Below are 21,833 nucleotides of genomic sequence, written 5' to 3' on the forward strand. Positions count from 1 at the left end.
TTAAAGAGGAAAGTGAGTTTTTTATGCAAGAAAAATGATCCCTAAATTGTTTCTCACTTCTCTTCTACAACGGAGGGAGACATTGGATGGCAAGCATCTTGTAGAGCATAACTGTAGAGCTATGTTACTCAAGGGAAAGCTGCTTAGTAGTTTCTAAAAACGCATGCTATAGGGCAAACACAATTTTATAAAGCTTATTTTACCAAATTTGCTATGACTTGGTAATACTAATGCAGCTGTAATGCTTGAATAAGCTTAGTCAAATAAAGCCTATAAAAATGCTCACTCCACCGAAATAACTGCTCTGGGTGATCTAAGGTCAGAAATATGTGTCTGTCAATAGTAAAATCCTATTTGGATAAGCTTTTCAAATGATAGGTTAGGGAATTTCACTGTTCCATGTAATACTGACAGTTCCAACACCTAGAGTTGACCCTGGATTGACTCTGAGGGAAGTGGCTCCACTCTCCTAGTGATTAACACCAAAACCAAAGTCAAGTCCACCTGACAGTAAATACCAAGTAGGTTCTTAGAAGACAATGACCTAATTTTCCATTTATTTCTTACTCCTTGAGGTGCTGAGGATATAATTTTATCTCCAGAATACTCCACAAAGTGACTGCTCTTCTGCTCAATAAAAACTGAAATGTTGATGGGTGTGAAGGGGCTAGAAGGAAAAAGTTCAACCATTCATCATTTTGTTTATCTGTTTGCTTTTTCAAATTGTTTTGTATCAGAACTTTAATTTCCCAGAGAAATTAGTTGCCAGTGAGTGGCATCTTCTTCACAGACAATTTAAGATCAATTTTAGGTCTATTTGGACAAACAATTCAGAGGATGAAGATGTTAGGGACTAAGCAATACATAATACTTTGAAAACTCTAATAATGAGTAGACTTCAGAAAACTGGTTCTCTTTAACTCCTCTGTTTCAGTTTCCTTTCATGTCATGTGTGCAGCTTTATCAGCTGTTTCAAAAACCCTATGTGCTCCTTAGAAGAAAGATTTGTATAAAGTATTATTTGTGTTTACCTAATTGCTTGCATTTTTGAAATATGGGCATGGATACCTTAATGTTCTTTTCAGAAATACATAAAAGAGCTTCAAGCTCATTTGGAAGTCTTTTGAAAGGCACAGGAAGCTGCTTTTTTTCCCCTATAGATTAGATGATTTAAAATAAAAACCACACAGCAAATCTTCTCTCTCTAAATTTTCAGGCTGCATTTTCTTCATGCAATATGTGTATTTTCTTCATGAGATATACAGACTCTGTTCAGAAAGATGAGGGTTTGAGCTAGGTTATTCTGCTCTGTCTAAACCTTTCAAATAGCTTAATGAAGATTTGGGTTCAAGTTAAACAAAATATAGTAATATCCTATTATAATGGTATCCAATTCTAAGCATATTTTTTTCTCACAAAAATTCTTAAATATTTTACTTTATTAAATATTTAAAAATTCTAGACAGAAGAATGGATAAAGAAGATGTGGTACATATATATAATGGAATATTACTCAGCTATAAAAAAGAACAAAATAATGTCATTTGCAGCAACATGGATGGACCTAAAGATTGTCATAATGAGTGAAGTAAGTCAGACAGAGAAAGACAAATATCATATGATATCACTTATATCTAAAAAATGGTACAAATGAACTTATTTACAAAACAGAAATAGTCACAGATGTAGAGAACAAACTTATGGTTACCAGGGGGAAAGGGCAGGGAGGGAGGGATAAGTTGGGAGATTGGGATTGACACATACACACTACTATATATAAAATAGATAACTAATAAGGACCTACTGTATAGCACAGGGAACACTTCTCAATACTCTGTAATGACCTATATGGGAAAAGAATCTTAAAAAAGAGTGGATATATGTATATATATAACTGATTCACTTTGCTGTACAGCAGAAACTAACATTTTAAATCAACTCTACTGCAATAAAATTTTTTTTTAAATCTACATGTCTGGGCTTCCCTGGTGGCGCAGTGGTTGAGAGTCCGCCTGCCGATGCAGGGGACGCGGGTTCATGCCCCGGTCTGGGAAGATCCCACATGCTGCGGAGCGGCTGGGCCCATGAGCCATGGCCGCTGAGCCTGCAGGTCCGGAACCTGGGCTCCTCAACGGGAGAGGCCACAGCAGTGAGAGGCCCGCGTATGGCAAAAAAAAAAAAAAAATCTATGTGTCTGCTTTTAATCCAATTATGGCAATAGCATTAATTCTGGAGTGACTATAGAAAGTGTCAATTTATATTACTAATGAAAATAAAGGTATTTCATTATAAGTTTTATTTATTTTAAAAACCCCTGGGGTACTCAATGAAATCAGTTATGTCCCTACTTAATGATTATATACTCTAAAATATCCTTGTTCATATACATGTACATATGAAAATATTACTGAATATTATGAAAATATTATTGAATTATCACTACTTTTCCATCCAATGGATACAAATTTCCTTATAACTAGAAAGCACAAGTCTAGTTTTATTTATATTTAAGCATATCAAAAATAAAGCAGGTTGATTCATGAAACAAATGCCTAAAAACTCACCCAGAGAAGTAAACTTGAAAGAAATTTAGGTCTTAGTTCTTGCGTTTCCTTAAATTTCCAGAAAGTAGCTGATACAACATGAGAAACCAATCATTTTATATGACTATAGTTTTAAGCAGAAACAATACATGAAGTCCTTATTATTATTACCGAGTACATTTATATGAAAAGGGTATGAATATGCAGTGTGCTCTTTTTGGTTTGGGGGGACTGTCACACTCTCTTAATGGAAATAAAGTAGAAGCTACTGTGACACCAGAATGACAGGATTACTACTCCTTGTGGGGTAAAAGCAGCAGGAGATGATTAATTCTCAAGGAAGAGTTGATTTCCATGAAAATGTAAGGAAAAGAAAGTAAAAAACACACATTAGAGCCAACAAATCATGGAAAGCTAATGATTTTGAAGCATTGAATTTAGAATTTTTTTCCAAGTTGAAATACCTTTTCTATTTCACTGGATTTGTAATTCAATGGCAATGGGGCAATTTAGCAGGAAGACTGCTGGGGCTAGGTAAAAGCATTTCAATTATGTATATTTAGCGCAGGAAGAAAATGTGTCAACCCAAATGTAAAATACTAGAAAGTTAATTTCTCAAAAGAACTGAATATAGTTCATGGATCTTATGTCTGTCCTGTTCAAATCATATTTGCTAGGAACCAGTGTCTAACTTTTCTTTGCCTAAAACTGAATCCACAGAATTTGGGAGATTTTCTGTCAATTCCATACCCAAACTTCAAACTCAAAAAATCAGGCCCTAAAATGATTTATCTTCTTGCATGAGACTTTCTGGGTTCATGACGTCAGGATGGATTATTTTCCTAAAATGAATCTGATTGAATATGTCAAAATCATTGTCATAAAAAAAGTCACATCATGGGTCTTGTTAATTAGTTTCCATCCCTAAACTATCCCACTATGTGTAGTACACACTGACATTTTGATTTGGGCTACTTGGGCATGTACTGGTAGTACGGCTCCATGGCCATGATTTCCTTTAATTTAGTATGAAAGATATAGCTCTATTAAAATAACTATGGTTATTACGCTTAAATATATTAATATTCTTTTGAGTAGTTTTTAAATAATCAGACGGAAACATGCATGCTACGGACTGAATTGTGTCCCCGCCCCACCCCAAATTCACATGTCAAAGCCCTGTTCCTCAGTGTGATGGTATTTGGAGATGAGGTCTTTGGGAGGTAATTAGGTTTAGGTTAGGTCATGGGGGTCGAGCCCTCATTATAGAATTAGTTCCCTTATACCACGAGACGGTAGAGAGCTTCCTGTGCTCTCTCTGCCATGTGAGGACACAGTGAGAAGACAGCCATCTGCAAGTCAGGAAGAGAGTCCTCACTAGAATCTGACCATGCTGGCACCCTGACTAAAACTTCCAGCCTCCAAAACTGTGAGAAAATAAATTTCTGTTGTTTAAGACACCCCATCTGTGGTCTGTGGTATTTTTTGACGGCAGCCCCAGCTGACTAAGAAAATGTACCGTCACGGGTGTAAATTGATCCTCAGCACTTTTATTCATCTGCACATTTATTCTGCCTAATCTGGTTGTAGAAACCTCTCCCAGTTGTTGCATCTTTTGGAGATTTATCAACCTTAATAATGTTCAAGATACTAGTTTTAATTGCCTCATTAGAAAGGAACGTCTCTGCTTAATTATTGACATTATTTAGTAAATACATGCTTTTTTTAGTCAAAGAGATTGCACATCTTTTTCTGTGCCCCACTAGTCTTTCGTCCTCTGTGGAAGACTTAATTTTGTTGACCAGCTAAACTTCCCACTTCTTATGAGATGTACCTGAACAGATGTGTTGTTTTAGCTGTAATTTTTATACAATTTTTAAAGGTTATACTCCATTTATAGTTATTACAAAACATTGCTGTATTCCCTGTGTTGAACAAAACAACCTTGAGCCTATCTTACACCCAATAGTCTGTGCCTTCCACTCCCCTATCCCTACATTGCCCCTCTCCCCCTTCTTCCCACTGATAACCACTAATTTCTTCTCTATATCTGTGAGTCTTCTTCTTTTATGCTATATTCACTAGTTTGTTGTATTTTTTAGATTCCACATGTAAGTTATATCATACAGTATTTATCTTTCTCTGTCTGACTATTTCACTTAGCATAATGACCTCCAAGTCCATCCATGTTGCTGCAAATGGCAAAATTTCTGAACAGATATGCTTTTACTTCTATCAGTAAACATACATCTCAATTCAACATTTTATCATGTCATAAAAATATTTTTTCATTTGTATTTATTTTTCTGGATAGAAATCACTGCCTACACATCCTTCTATATGTAGAAATAGATGTTATTTAACATGACACTTTCTTTAGCTGATTCCCTTAGCAAAACTTACGAAGTTTTTCACGTTTACTAAGTGTTTGTTGGGGCCTCGCTGTATAAAAAAGTGCTGTGCTAAGTTGTATGAAAGGGTAAATGACTTGCTTCCAACCTGGAGCTTTGTTGAAAACAAAAGAACTATACAAGAGTTGGGATAATTTCACCCATATCATTGTATTAATCAAAAAATGTTATAGAATCATAGGTAAGAACAGTAGTGTTCACTTCAAAAGAAGTGAGGCATTTGAGGCAATTCTTGAAAGAAAAGTTGGCTTTTAAAAGTGGAGTTTCAGTAAGACCATTTTTTTTTAAAGAAAAAAAAGGAATTCATCAGAAATCCTTGCCCAAGTTAGATTAGTAAAACCCAATGTATTTTACCTGTAATGTGTTAAGAGTTAAATACATATTGTTTCAGAAAGTGAATTCTAGTTATGCACTTACCATTGCTTTTCACCTTTAAATTCAGATTGCTATTTGTAGGAAAACAATTATCCTGAATGGGGAGTAACTGCTAAGTTGAAAGTGAAAAGTTCAAAAGGTAGGGGAAACCTAGGCTTACCGGAACTGATACAAGAAGAGACATCTATTACTTGGCAGTAAGGAGTACTGGGAAGCGGCTAGCAGGTCACAGCGAGGGCCCACTGCCCAGGGAGGGAGATATCCTGCCTCTCACTCAACCAGAACACAAGTGAGCTCTTCCTAGAAGGAGCACTTCAATATTAGAATCTGACCTTGAAAACCCCCAAAAAACCTCATTTCGTTTACGACCAAGACAACACAGCCACTCAAAAAATAAGAGTGAGATTTGAGATTTTCTTTCAAAAATGAAAATAATTTTTTTTAAAAAAGGAATCTGGATATTTAGATCATTCTGACTGATCACCCCTCATGACAGAGATGAAGGAAAATAATTATTTACATTCCTAGCAGAAGCAAGAGCATCAGTCAGAACTTCTGATGGCTGGTAATGCAAGCACAACCAAATTAAAGGAGTTTTTATATTCTCATATAACTGGAAGTCCAGAGATAAATCTGACTGTAAACACAGCTGGCTCCGTGAACCCACACAGTGGTATCTGGACTCTACCTCTTTCTATCTTGCAGCAGATTCTTCAACTGGTGGGCTAGAGGACTACTGGTAGACCCCACCAGCTTGGTAAACCAAGCAGAAAGAGAGTATAACTCCAATAGTTCCGAGAAAACTGAGGAGGACTCTGATTGCCCCATCCCTTCGCAGTCTTAGGCAAGAGGGAATGTTCTAAGTGGTCAGGCTTGTCTTAAAGACCCATTCCTATGTTTGGGGGTTAGGGGAGTGTTCACTTTCTAATCCCACTACTGGAAAAAGAAATTCACTTCCTGGAAGGGTAGAGGGAGCGAGTGGGTAGCAAGGAGTGCTAGATAACGCAAAATATAGGTGTATATCTCTTCATCTTTGCAGGTAGATTAGGTGGCCAAATCATTCTCTGAAATATTACAATAATCACATACCCTAAATCTGGGGAAAGAGATGGCAGTTTAGGGCTTTCATGATTGAAATTGGCAGGGGGTCCGTTTCTGGTTTAAGACAAAAGCAATTTTTACCTTGAAAGAGAGTGAATAGCTTTTCTTTAAGCGCTTAGAATCTGGATTCTTCTAAAAATTTCTCTAGGTTACTTCCTATGGTTTACCAATCTTAGATATATATCAATTTGAATGTCTAGGATTATTTTGATAAAGATTGTTTTTGTGAATTGTCATGATTTAACTTGCCTCTCAAAATCTTTTTCATTCAGTTTATACTAGAAAAGCATAATTTAGTGGTCACAGATTTCTATGTATATGATACATAGACATTCTTTTTCTTTATTGTAGTGTAGTTGATTTACAATGTTGTGTTAGTTTCAGGTGTACAGCAAAGTGATTCAGTTATACATATACATATATCATCTTTTTAGATTCTTTTCTCATATAGGTTATCAAATAATATTGAGTAGATTTCCCTGTGCTATACAGTAGATCCTTGTTGGTTATCTATCTTTTTTTTATCATTTATTTTCATAAAGTTTATTTGTTCTTACAGAGGTTGACTTCCTAAAATCAATAGTTTAGTCGTTTAGGTTTTCTCGTACAACAAGAAAAAGAGCACTTGAAAAATTCTCAAAATGAAACTAATTTTCTTAAGTCTGTAAACTACTGTTTTACCAGCATGGATTCATCACATCTGTCAGGGGAAATACAGCAATGGCAAAAGAGTATGTGATCCTAAAATGTAGCAGAAGCATCCTATTACCTGTTTATTCTGCAAAATTCACTACAAGTAAGGATTGCATCATATCAATAGGTTCGTGTCTTTCCTGTAAAATAAAAATATTTTAGTGGCTGAGATAAAAAACTGTATAAAGAAAATTTAATTCCTCATTGATAATCTTATAACTTGCTACCTATAATTTATCTGATAAAAATGGTGTAGGCAATCTAAGCAAACAGCTATTTTAACAGCTGTGCTATCTTCTCACTATCTATCTTAAATATAGTAGTGTGTGTGTGTTCATCCCAAGCTTCTGATTTATCCCTCCCTGCCACGTTTCCCCTTTGGTAAGTATAAGTTTGTTTTTGCTATTGATACACAGACCATTCTTCAAACACTAGGATTAATAAAATATGCAATTTAAAAGATGGATTCTTCACTTTTCAACTTTATTTGCTTAAAAATCTTTTCAGTAGAGTTTCTCCAAAATTCTTACTTATATGCATGTTTTCTGGAACACTTAAAAATATAGCAAAGGTCATTCTTGTGACTGGGAATTACATTCTTACTATAATTTTGAAATAACTTTTTTTTTCACTGATAGTATATACTGCCCTGCTCTCCTTTGCTCTCTAATTTTTGCAGAAAAAATTTAGTGTTAGAGTATTCCACAAACCACATTGCACAGTTAACTGTGAAATTCAAATTAATGCTTTTATGAAATGAATATGCAATATTTTATTTATACCATTCTAGGTGTCTTCCTTGAGCATCCTAGAAGAGACTGTATTGTATTATTCCCATAGGAATAATAATGGGCAAGGGGCATGGCACTTTCCTCATCTGATTAATAAGGCATGATGAGGTTAAGTGAATTCTTTCAGGAGACTTACGATTTATTCTCCAATGCATAACCTGGCTGTGGTCTTTGGAGCTACTACATAAGCAGCCCTAATTTTACTTTATGGAGCAGAGTCTCTTGGCCCTTCAGCCAGATCCCCACTTCTTTTTTGTTTGCTTTTTGTTTTGTTTTGTTTTGAACTATTTGTTTTTAACTTTTCATTTTATATTGGAGTATAGCCGATTAACAATGTTGTGATAGAGTCAGCTGCACAGCAAAGCGACTCAGCCATACATATGGTACATATACATACCTGCAACCATACGTATGCAGGTATCCATTCTCCCCCAAACTCCCCTCTCATCCAGGCTGCCACATAACATTAAGCAGAGTTCCCTGTGCTATACAGTATGTCTTTGTTGGTTATCCATGCTAAATATAGCAGTGCAGATCCCCACTTTTTTTGAAGCTGATTCTGGCTACCTGGCAATCAAAATAATTTGTATGAAATCAAAACGAATGGAATGAAAACGTAGGCATGGAAAGTACTGTCACATATCCTCGCTGCTCTGCTCCAATTGTGAGACACCAACTTTCAAGAAACATCACCCAGGGCTTCCCTGGTGGCGCAGTGGTTGGGAATCCGCCTGCCAATGCAGGGGCCACGGGTTCGAGCCCTGGTCCCGGAAGATCCCACATGCCGTGGAGCAACTAAGCCTGTGCGCCACAACTACTGAGCCTGCTCTCTAGAGCCCGTGAGCCACAACTACTGAAGACCGTGTGCCACAACTACTGAAGCCCACGTGCCTGGAGCCTGTGCTCTGCAACAAGAGAAGCCACCACAATGAGAAGCCTGCGCCCCGCAACGAGGAGTGGCCCCCACTCGCTGCACCTAGAGAGGGCCTGTGTGCAGCAGCGAAGACCCAATGCAGCCAAAAATTAAATAAATGAATAAATAAATTTATAAAAAAAAGAAACATCACCCATATCAAATTTCTCAGTAATATTTACCTCTCATTTTTCCACCATTTCAATAACTAGCTGTTTTCATCTCCAGAGTGCTTCTCAAACATTAAATAATCTCAGATTACACACTCTATTCTTTGCATATATCTTGACCAGCTGTCAGAGAAGGCAATTTATTTCCCCTCAATTTTATTCTTCTTGGCACTGTGTGGTTTCTATAAGTAAATCTGAATGGAAATTGAAAGTTACAACCTAGTGTGTTTCCATAACAAAGGCAACACATAATTTTCCTTAAGCAGGGTAACCTTCAGGTTACTTTCAAATTGCTTATGGTTTTGCTGTTGGATACTCAGAATGTTTTCATCACCTTGGAATCTTGATTAATTCTTAAGTGGAATTTTTGAGGATGTGAGGATGAAAAAAAAATAGAAAAGATTAAAAAATTGTTTAGTGTTAACTTTGTCATTTTTATTTGTTTAAAATATTGTACCATAATTGTTTTGGCAGGACTGTAAGGTGAAATAAAATTTGGAATTTATACTAAAATCAGTTCTTTAAAAAATTAAAAGTCATATTTTAACTCTGAACTTGCATTACTCCCTGAATTTGTATACTCTCTCAATTTCCTGATAAAAAAGGGAAAAAATGTAGAAATTCTTATCCCATAAAAATTTTTCTGTCTTTTAAAAATGGGACCAGAATTCAACTAATTTTGTATCAAATCTCAGTACGTTTATTTTTTCAGGTTCAAGATACCAAGCAGGTGTGTATGTTATTGTCTGCAGAAATACTCTCTTACACACAGTTCACTGAAGTGAATCTAAAGAGCAAAAGCAATTCTTCCCATGTTCTCTATATAGTGATAGTAGGAAGCCTTCCAGAAGTTAAAAAACTGGAGTTTAGCAACATATCAGCTTTCACGTCGGCCTCTCCTACACACTTATAATTCACTTACTCTCCCGCGAATCATTTGATTCACTTGTAGCCCCACTTGAGTCTTGAATCGCATTTCAAAGTATTTCTATCATTCATCCATTTTCAGAACTGCCATTAGAAGTGATGGGAATTTGGCACGAAATTCAGTGAGAGGATATGATATGAGTTCTTTCTAATTTTTCTTTCTTGGAGCACCACCTCAGGTACAAACTGAAATCTGTTTTTTAAAGTTATTTTTCCATCTTGGTATCATTTCAACTAAATTGAATTTTAGAGCTTGGGATATGTATTCACATAGATTTTCAGAGAAGAAAGGAGATTCATTGTTACTATTATTAATTTATACCTAAAGTTGTTTTAAAATTTTAATTAAATGATTTTACCACTGATGTTTCTCATCAGCTTTTTACTCTTAAAAATATATGCCTAGATTTACCATTGTCATCTAAAAATAGTTGTATAGTTATGTTTGGTTATTATTAATACCTACTAATATATACACTAGAATGCATTTGATTTTCTTTTCCCTAGTCAGTCTAGAATTTTATGTCATTTATTTTATTTCTATATAGGGGAGGAAAGTACCATTTTATGGGTAAAGAAACGAAGAAAACTTTATTAACTAGAGTACTTAATTTTGCATGTGGTATTTTCATTTCTTCTGTCAACAACTAAAAATTGTCTTATGAACTGAATTTATACTTTAAGTACGCAGTGCACACATCTGTTTCAGGGTTCAAACTTTTTTTTTGTACTTTAAAGAATTCAGTTACATATCTGATAACATTTGTACAATAACAAAATAAGTTTATTTGTTATCAATCATCTCTCTTAATTTTGTTAATGGGGCAAAACAGGATCCATTAATATGAATAAATTACAGTATGTGTCCCTGTTTTCCTGTATTACAATAAATAAATTGATTAGGAAAGACATGGAGGAAGTCATAGCATTCTTTTTTTGGTTCCCTGAAACTGTCTTAGCCTAATGTATATGCTATTAAGTGGAAATAAATGTCTGCATTTATCGAGGAGTTAGTCCCTCAGCCTTTGTTTCTAAGGTTAATCTTGCACTTCTAGCCCTTCCTTATCATGATAGTAGTGGTTGTAGTCCTACCTGTAGAAGTAGTGGCCAAAGTAACAATGATAGTGATGATGATAATGGCGAAGATTATTCTAAGAGTAACTCCATTTAGGTGAAATTCATTTTGCGAAAAATGTCAAAGAAGTTTCCGGTTGGGAGTGGAAAAATTGTTTTTTAATGTCAAAGAAGTTTGAAAATTTGCTTTTTAAAAAAAATTTAGGGGGCTTCCTTGGTGGCGCAGTGGTTGGGAGGCCGCCTGCCGATGCAGGGGACACGGGTTCGTGACCCGGTCTGGGAAGATCCCACATGCCGCGGAGCGGCTGGGCCCGTGAGCCATGGCCACTGAGCCTGCGCGTCCGGAGCCTGTGCTCCGCAGCGGGAGAGGCCACAGCAGTGAGAGGCCCGCGTACCACAAAAAAAAAAAAAAAAAAAAAAAAATTTAGGAATGTAATTTAGAGATAAAATTGAAAATATTTACTTATGTATATTAGAATGTGATTAATCAAAATTTTCTCTTCCCTAATATGTAATTCTTTAATTGTTGTAGACAAAGTAGCTCATATTTAAAGTATATGAAATATATTGTTAAGCTGTAATTTTGGCAAAAATATTTGGATTGTTAGGGGTATTTTTTCTCTTTAGTGCTCAGTTATTTACTCCACATCTGTGTAATTTCTGGTTGGTCTTCAATTGTTCTTAAATGAAACATGATATATTTGTTCCAAATAGTCTCTAAGTTTCCTCTAGAGATAACTTTCTATGAGTCAAGGCTTGTCAATATAGTCATATATGCCTGCTCTCCATTGAGGGGACACTTTCTAGTTATGCAAAGGCAGCAACTTTACAGAAGAAAAATGAGTTACAAAATTTTTAAATGTTTACTCTATACATAAAAATATCATAAAAAGGGCTTCCCTGGTGGCGCAGTGGTTGAGAGTCCGCCTGCCGCTGCAGGGGACACGGGTTCGTGCCCCAGTCTGGGAAGATCCCACATGCCGCGGAGCGGCTGGGCCCGTGAGCCATGGCCGCTGAGCCTGCGCGACCGGAGCCTGTGCTCCACAACGGGAGAGGCCACAACAGTGAGAGGCCCACGTACCGCAAAAAAAAAAAAAAAAAAAAGTCATAAAAAGAAAAAGTAAACAGTTGAAGGAAAAAAGTGCAACATAAGTTTAGATAAAGTGGTACTATCCTATATGTGTGTGTTTATTTATAAGCATGTATGTGTACACACATGCATACATGTAAGTACATTTACACGTAGACACACTCATATACGTATATGCAAATATACATATACAAAATATATACATATACATTATGTATATATGTATATGTGTACACAACTTTATAAACCACCAGAAGGAGGTTTATAGAAAAATGAACAAAAAACTTCACAGGATAAGAAATATAAATGAAAAATAAACATATAAAAAAGCTTATCTCTAGCAATCAAAGAATTGCAAATGAAGTAGAATTTTCCTCCTGTGTGATTGAACATATTTTGAATACCGGTAATACCCAGGGTTGTCAAGGATAAGGAAACAAATTATTTTTATTTTCAAATATATACATATATTCTCAAAAGATATAAAAGTGATTATATTATTTGCCCAGAAATTCTATATTTAGGAAATTCTCCTTATACAAAAATCATTAATATGTGCTGAGAAAACTTCTGCCATGTCCCAGGGTAGAAAGCTGTTCAACTAAATTATGCATAGCCATGGAATGACATGCCATGCAGCCACTTAAGTGGTATTTTATGTAATATGTACAGCAAGAAATCATGTTTATTATATATTGCCTAGTAAAAAAAACTAACGGAGAGTGTGTTGATGACTTGTCAGAAATAAAACGTATTTATGTATTTACTTGCATGTACAGAAAAGTAGGTATAAATAGAAAAATATGTCAACAGTTCTTTTTGTGTGGTGAGAATACAAATAATTATCGATGGTAAATCTATTGTTTAATAAAAAACCCAAATAATTATCTATTTATTTATTTTGCTATTTTTTATATTTTTTGAATTTTCAGTCATGAACTGAAAGTGTAGACTTTTGTAAGCAGAAATAAAAAGTTTCTGGATATAATAAGATTTTCCAACATTAATCTCTTAGATCTTCTATGCCCCTTTCACAAATAAAAATTAATGGCTTTAATAGAGGGTCAGTTATGCTGTTAAACCAGAATATCCAAAAGAAATTTCATCCATTTGAACTATTTTATCACTGATTTTGTTTCTCTCCCAGAGGGGATATTTTTGCTTGTATTTAGACCTGACGTATGAACCTAAATAAAAGAAAAAGGTTAAAAAGCAACTTGACCAAAAAAGCCATTGCCCTTGATGGTATTGGGTATATGAGGCGGTAAGGGACATGCAAAAATGATTGAAGATTATGACATAGTTTGTGGCCTGGCTGGCAGTACTTATGGAACTTGGGAGACGAGGAATGCTGATTATGAGGGCCTATGGGTATCAGGGTGGAGGGTAAATGCTGAGAAAGTGAAATGTGGTAGCGGGCAGGGAGTTTGGCTCTACCACTAAAGAGGTGTATTCTGCCATAGAAAATGCTATAAAAGAGCTATATATACCTATACAGTCTGTGTTTTGTGGGGAAGGGGTTTTTGTCATCAATATTTGACATGAAATTCCAAATTATAATTCTCCTTTTCCAATGTTCGATTAGGAAATGCATCTACGACCACAACTGTGATAGACAGCAAGAATGGATCTGTGCCCAAATCCCCTGGAAAAGTGATAAAGAGGACAGTCACAGAAGATATAGTGACAACATTCAGCTCCCCAGCAGCCTGGCTTCTGGTCATTGCTCTGATCATCACGTGGTCAGCTGTGGCCATTGTTATGTTTGACTTAGTGGATTACAGAAACTTGTCAGGTAAGATCCATGAAGTTTGGCTTTTCTTTTTTTTTTTTAATTAATTTTTATTGGAGTATAGCTACTTTGCAATGTTGTATTAGTGTCTGCCGTACCGCAGAAGTTTGGCTTTTAAATGGAAAGAAACAGAGTTCTCTCCAGCTCTGGTTTTGTTTCTCTTCACCCTGCAAATAAACAAAGCATCTCACAAACATGCTTGAGGGCCACTAAGGGCTAGTTCCCATCTTCACATTTCCTTCTAATCTTTGCCTGTTCTCATAGACTTCAAATGAAACCTGATTTGAAGAGCTGAACAAAAGCTCAATGTTATAGTTTCATGAGGATAACAATTCCAAAGCTTGGTGGATATTTGGTTTGGGAATAGGGACTATATCAATCATTAATAAAGGATAATTTGTGGATTTTACACTCGGCTATATAAAACCAAACCCAACCCAAATAAAACACTTTTGGACAAATGGAAAATTGTGTATTTTTAAGTCCCCCACTATCTGGCTCTAAGTTTCCTTCCCAGACATTCTCTTTGCTCCTCCCATTAAAACATCCTATTTTGATTTCCTAAAAATAAAGAATGTTAAAAGGAATTTCGAGGAATTACTTGTAATGCGATACTACGGCCAGCCATGTGTTCTTATAGATTCGGAGTGAAATAGGAATATCACAAGTGAGGAAATTTAGATTTTCATTATGGCCTATCCAATCTCTGAGTATATTGTTCATCTCTTTGTTCAAGGTCTTTCTGTTTTTTTAAAATTATATTTGTCTATTTCCACATCTGACATGCTCTATTGAGCATGTGAGTTCCTTGAGGGAAGGAATCGGTCAGGTGCTCGATAATTATTAAATGAATAGATGAATGAGTTTATGCTTATGCCTTTGTATCATAAGCAAAAACATTTTATTAGCTTCTTAACGTGCTCGTTCATATTTGCCCTGTGCACCCTGCAACCTACCTGTTCTTTCTTCAGTAAGAGTGGAATCAGTAGAACTCAGAAACTATAAATACCGTAAGTTGCATTCTATATACTGAGAGATCCTCTACTTCCCATTATGGTATTTTACTCATTGAACAATTATTGTCAAGTATCTACTACATATGCCAGGAAATGGCTATGTTAAAAGAAATGCAAGTATGAATAACACAAAGTCAAAAAACTGTATAGTTTGGGTTTATTGATATGGAGGTGTGACTGAGATAACTCTGCCCCCTGTACCGTTGGTAGCTGGGTTAAAGTGAGCATCATCTAACAGGTAGAGCTAAGTCTCATGATGTCAACCAAAGCAAAAGGGCTATTTATCCAGAGCCATAAACCTCTGCTTTAAGTAGGCAATAGTTTTGGTATATTGTGTAATGCAGACTCTTAAAAGAATATACAGTTGAAATGCCTATAATATAAAATATGACCTAGAATTTTAAGTGAAAAACAGTTGTTTACATTACTCCAGGAAATTTCATTTCCCTTGAGCCTATATTGACTGATATTTTTCATCTGTTCTTTTTTAGAATTTCATTCATTCAAATTTTAGAACCAAATATGGTCATATAATATAGTTCTTCAATTTTTACAGTAGATGTATTTTAAGAATTGTGTGTAAATCTAATATTTGTAAAGTTAATATTTTAATAAGTATACTAAATAAATTACTGATGAATTTGTTCTTAATTATTTGATAAAATGAGCAGCTACCTATAATTAAATTTTCAGATTAGATTACTTAAATGTAAGGCACATAGTCCACAGTAGAGCTTCCTTGGACCATTGTAATTAGTTACTATGGATAATGCCTATGTTCCTGGCATTTCATTTGTTAGGGGAAAAATAACCTCTGTATTACTACTACTTCACTTCTTCTTTCAAGAAGTGTTTGCTAAGTACATCGTCTTTGTGAAGACTCCTCCTCCAGTTCTACATATTTATTAATGACCTAACCATCTATCCATTTCCTGCAAAAAGAAACCTGCAAGTCATCTGTTAAATCTGCTGGGCACCTGATCAGTTACCACACTGTATGCCAGCCAACCCTCTTATGCCTCATGAATTTGCTCCCTCCTCTTATTACCACACTTATTACCTCCATTACTACACTTATTACCACAGTCTCCATTACTACACTTCAGACCTTGATTCTCTTTAGAGGGGGTAATGCAGTTTCTTTTTGTCTGCCTCATCCAGGCCTCTCCCCTTTAACATTGCCCCCAAGGTATCTTCATAAAACATAAATTTCATTATTTCTGCCAAGTACAAATTCCTTGGCATGAAATTCAAGTCCTTGGCTTAGCCCTTTATTTTCATCTTGTAATTCCGCTCATGCACCCCGTTTTCCAGCCATACTTCCTATTGCTCTCACCTGTTTTCTTTGCCTAGGAAAACATACACTCTCACTCCTCCCTGCCTCTGCTCATACCATCCTTCCCTCATTCCCTGATCCAGTATAGCAGAAAGTGTAAGAAAGTAGTTAAGAATGTGAACTCTGGTGCTGCATTTCCTTGCTATTAAATCCAGATCTTGCAACTTTATAGCCCTTGTGATATCAGAAAAGTCACTTAGTCTCTCTTTGCTTCAGTTTCATCATCTATACAATAGTACCTATGTAATAAGATTAAGAGAATTATACAAATGAATATATTTGGAGTGTTTAGGGCAGAACCTGGTTTATCACAAGTGCTGTATACATTTTATTTTATTTTTTTTAAATCTTATTTATTTATTAATTTTTTAAACATCTTTATTGGACTATAATTGCTTTACAATGGAGTATTAGTTTCTGCTTTATAATAAAGTGAATCAGCCATACATATACATATATCCCCATATCCCCTCCCTCTTGCATCTCCCTCCCACCCTCCCTATCCCACCCTTCTAAGTGGTCATAAAGCACCGAGCTGATCTCCCTGTGCTATGCAGCTTCTTCCCACTAGCTATCTGTTTTACATTTGGTAGTGTATATATGTCAACGCCACTCTCTCACTTCATCCCAGCTTACCCGTCCCCCTCCCCGTGTCTTCAAGGCCATTCTCTACGTCTGCGTCCTTATTCCTGTCCTGCCCCTAGGTTCTTCAGACCCTTTTTTTTTTTTTTAGATTCCATATATATGTGTTAGCATACAGTATTTGTTTTTCTGTTTCTGTCTTACTTCACTCTGTATGACAGACTCTAGGTCCATCCACCTCACTACAAATAACTCAATTTCGTTTCTTTTTATGGCTGAATAGTATTCCATTGTATATATGTGCCACATCTTCTTTATCCATTCATCTGTTGATGGACACTTAGGTTGCTTCCATGTCCTGGGTATTGTAAATAGAGCTGCAATGAACATTGTGATACATGACTCTTCTTGAATTATGGTTTTCTCAGGGTATATGCCCAGTAGTTGGATTGCTGGGTCGTATGGTAGTTCTATTTTTAGTTTTTTAAGGAACATCCATACTGTTCTCCATAGTGGTTGTATCAATTTACATTCCCACCAACAGTGCAAGAGGGTTCCCTTTTCTCCACACCCTCTCCAGCATTTATTGTTTGTAGATTTTTTGACGATGACCATTCTGACGGTGTGAGGTGATACCTCACTGTAGTTTTGATTTGCATTTCTCTAATGATTAGTGATGTTGAGCATCCTTTCATGTGTTTGTTGGCAATCTGTATATCTTCTTTGGAGAAATGTCTGTTTAGGTCTTCTGCCATTTTTGGATCGGGTTGTTTGTTTTTTTGATATTGAGCTGCATGAGCTGCTTGTAAATATTGGAAATTAATCCTTTGTCAGTTGCTTCGTTTGCAAATATTTTCTCCCATTCTGAGGGTTGTCTTTTAGTCTTGTTTCTGGTTTCCTTTGCTGGGCAAAAGCTTTTAAGTTTCATTAGGTCCTATTTGTTTATGTTTGGTTTTATTTCCATTTCTCTAGGAGGTGGGTCAAAAAGGATCTTGCTGTGATTTATGTCATAGGGTGTTTTACCTATGTTTTCCTCTAAGAGTTTTATAGTGTCTGGCCTTACATTTAGGTCTTTAATCCATTGTGAGTTTATTCTTGTGTATGGTGTTAAAGAGTGTTCTAATTTCATTCTTTTACATGTAGCTGTCCAGTTTTCTCAGCACCACTTATTGAAGAGGCTGTCTTTTCTCCATTGTATATTCTTGCTTCTTTTTTCAAAGATAAGGTGACCATATGTGTGTGGGTTAAGCTCTGGGCTTTCTATTCTATTCCGTTGATCTGTATTTCTGTTTTTGTGCTAGTACCATACTGTCTTGATTACTGTAGCTTTATAGTATACTCTGAAATCCGGGAGCCTGATTCCTGCAGCTCGTTTTTCTTTCTCAATATTGCTTTGGCTATTTGGGGTCTTTTGCGTTTCCATACAAATTGTGAAATTTTTTGTTTTAGTTCTGTGAAAAATGCCATTGGTAGTTTGATAGTGATTGCACTGAATCTGTAGATTGCTTTGGGTAATATAGTCATTTTCACAATGTTGATTCTTCCAATCCAAGAACATGGTATATCTCTCCATCTGTTTGTATCATCTTTAGTTTCTTTCGTCAGTGTCTTATAGTTTTCTGCATACATGTCTTTTGTCTCCTTTGGTAGGTTTATTCCTAAGTATTTTATTCTTTGTGTTGTAATGGTAAATGGGAGTGTTTCATTAATTTCTCTTTCAGATTTTCTATCATTAGTTTATAAGAATGCAAGAGATTTCTGTGCATTAATTTTGTATCCTGATACTGTACCAAATTCATTGATTAGCTCTAGTAGTATTCTGTAGCATCTTTAGTATTCACTATGTATAGTATCATGTCGTCTGCAAACAGTACCATCTTTACTTCTTCTTTTCTGTTTTGGATTCCTTTTATTCTCTGATTGCTGTGGTTAAAACTTCCAAAACTATGTTGAATAATAATGATGAGAGTGGACGACCTTGTCTTTTCCTGATCTTAGTCGAAATGGTTTCAGTTTTTCACAATTGAGAACGATGTTGGCTGTGGGTTTGTCATATGTGGCCTTTATTATGTTGAAGTAAGTTCCCTCTCTGCGTACTTTTTGGAGGGTTTTTTTATCATAAATGGGTGTTGAATTTTGTCAGACCTTTTTCTGCATCTATTGAGATGATCATATGGTTTTTATCCTTCAGTTTGTTAATATGGTTTATCACATTGATTGATTTGCGTATATTGAAGAATCCTTGCATTCTTGGGATACACCCCACTTGATCATGGTGTATGATCCTTTTAATGTGCTGTTGGATTCTGTTTGCTAGTATTTTGTTGAGGATTTTTGCATTTATGTTCATCAGTGATATTGGCCTGTCGTTTTCTTTCCTTGTGACATCTTTGTCTGGTTTTGGTATGAGGGTGATGTGGCCTCGTAGAAAGAGTTGGGGAGTGTTCTTCCCTCTGCTATATTTTGGAAGAGTTTGAGAAGGATAGGTGTTAGCTCTTCTCTCAATGTTTGATAGAATTTGCCTGTGAAGCCATCTGGTCCTGGACTTTTGTTTGTTGGAAGATTTTTTTTTTTTTTTCTCTTTGCAGTATGCGGGCCTCTCACGCCTGTGGCCTCTCCTGCTGCGGAGCACAGGCTCCGGACGCGCAGGCTCAGCAGCCATGGCTCACGGGCCCAGCCTCTCCGCAGCACACGGGATCCTCCCGGACCGGGGCACAAACCCGCGTCCCCTGCATCGGCAGGTAGACTCCCAACCACTGCGCCACCAGGGAAGCCCTGTTGGAAGATTTTTAATCACAGGCTCAATTTCAGTGCTTGTGATTGGTCTGTTTATATTTTCTATTTCTTCCTGGTTCAGTCATGGAAGGTTGTGCTTTTTTTGTAAGAATTGGTCCATTTCTTCCAGGTTGTCCATTTTCTTGGCATATAGTTGCTTGTGGTAATCTCTCATGATCCTTTGTATTTCTGCAGTGTCAGTTGTTACTTCTTTTTCATTTCTAATTCTATTGATATGAGTCTTCTCCCTTTTTTTCTTGATGAGTCTGGCTACAGGTTTATCAATTTCGTTTATCTTCTCAAAGAACCAGCTTTTAGTTTTATTGATCTTTGCTATTGTTTCCTTCATTTCTTTTTCATTTATCTCTGATCTGATCTTTATGAATTCTTTCCTTCTGCTAACTTTGGGATTTTTTTGTTCTTCTCTGTCTAATTGCTTTAGGTGTAAGTTTAGGTTGTTTCTTTGAGATGTTACTTGTTTGTTGAGGTAGGATTTTATTGCTATAAACTTCCCTCTTAGAACTGCTTTTGCTGCATCCCATATATTTTGGGTTGTCGTATTTTCATTGCCATTTGTTTCTAGGTATTTTCTGATTTCCTCTTTGATTTCTTCAGTGATCTCTTGGTTATTTAGTAGTGTATTCTTTAACCTCCATGTATTTGTATTTTTTACAGATTTTTTCCTGTAATTGATATGTAGTCTCATAGCATTGTGGTCAGCAAAGTTACTTGATACAATTTCAATTTTCTTAAATTTACCAAGGCTTGATTTGTGACCCAAGATATGATCTATCCTGGAGAATGTTCCATGAGCACTTGAGAAGAAAGTGTATTCTGTTGTTTTTGGATGGAATGTCCTATAAATATCACTTAAGTTCTTGTTTAATGTATCGTTTAAAGCTTGTGTTTCCTTATTTATTTTCATTTTGGATGATCTGTCCATTGGTAAAAGTGGGGTGTTAAAGTCCCCTAATATGATTGTGTTACTATCAATTTCCCCTTTTATGGCTGTTAGCATTTGCCTTATTTATTGAGGTGCTATGTTGGGTGCATATATATTTACAATTGTTATATCTTCTTCTTGGATGGATCCCTTGATCATTATATAGTGTCCTTCTTTGTCTCTTGTAATAGTCTTTTTTTAAAGTCTATTTTGTCTGATATGGTAATTGCTACTCCAGCTTTCTTTTGATTTCCATTTGCATAGAATATCTTTTTCCATCGCCTCACTTCAGTCTGTATGTGTCCCTAGGTCTGAAGTGGGTCTCTTATAGACAGCATATATACGGGTCTTGTTTTTGTATCCATTCAGCTGATCTATGTCTTTTGGTTGGAGCATTTAATCCATTGAAATTTAAGGTAGTTATAGATATGTATGTTCCTATTAACCATTTTCTTAATTGTTTTGGGTTTGTTATTGTAGACCTTTTCCTTCTCTTGTGTTTCCTGCCTAAAGAAATTCCTTTAGCATTTGTTGTAAAGCTGGTTTGGTGGTGCTGAATTCTCTTGGCTCTTGCTTGTCTGTAAAGGTTTTAATTTCTCCATCAAATCTGAATGAGATCCTTGCTGTTAGAGTAATCTTCTTTGTAGGTTTTTCCCTTTCATCACTTTAAATATTCTTGCCAGTCCCTTCTGGCTTGCACAGTTTCTGCTGAAAGATCAGCTATTAACCTTATGGGGATTCCCTTGTTTGTTATTTTTCCCTTGCTGCTTTTAATATTTTTTCTTTGTATTTAATTTTTGATATTTGATTAATATGTGTCTTGGAGTGTTTCTCATTGGATTTATCCTGTATGGGACTCTCTGCGCTTCCTGCACTTGACTCTTTCCTTTCCCATGTTAGGAAGTTTTCAACTATAATCTCTTCAAATATTTTCTCAGTCCCTTTCTTTTTCTCTTCATCTTCTAGGGCCCATATAATTCGAATGTTGGTGTGTTTAGTGTTGTCCAAGAAGTCTCCGAGACTGTCCTCATTTCTTTTCATTCTTTTTTCTTTATTCTGCCCTGTGGTCTTTATTTCTACTATTTTATATTCCAGGTCACTTATCCATTCTTCTGTCTCATTTATTCTGCTGTTGACTCCTTCTAGAGAACTTTTAATTTAATTTATTGTGTTGTTCATCATTGTTTGTTTGCTCTTTAGTTCTTCTAGGTCCTTGTTAAACTTTTGTTGTATTGTCTCCATTCTGTTTCCAAGATTTTGGATAATCTTTACTATCATTACTCTGAATTCTTTTTCAGGTT

General features: G+C 35.8%; 1 protein-coding gene across 1 annotated transcript in view; it reads left to right on the forward strand.

Moving 5' to 3' along the window:
- The window catches only part of TRDN (triadin), a 372,809-nt gene that overhangs the window by 39,467 nt on the left and 311,509 nt on the right, over positions 1-21,833 (forward strand). Inside the window, exon 2 of the mRNA XM_065888711.1 lies at positions 13,674-13,883. Within this exon, the coding sequence (XP_065744783.1) occupies positions 13,674-13,883 (210 nt within the window). The remainder of the gene's footprint in view (positions 1-13,673; positions 13,884-21,833) is intronic.

Source organism: Phocoena phocoena, chromosome 12, assembly GCF_963924675.1.
Source record: "Phocoena phocoena chromosome 12, mPhoPho1.1, whole genome shotgun sequence".
NCBI lineage: Eukaryota > Metazoa > Chordata > Mammalia > Artiodactyla > Phocoenidae > Phocoena > Phocoena phocoena.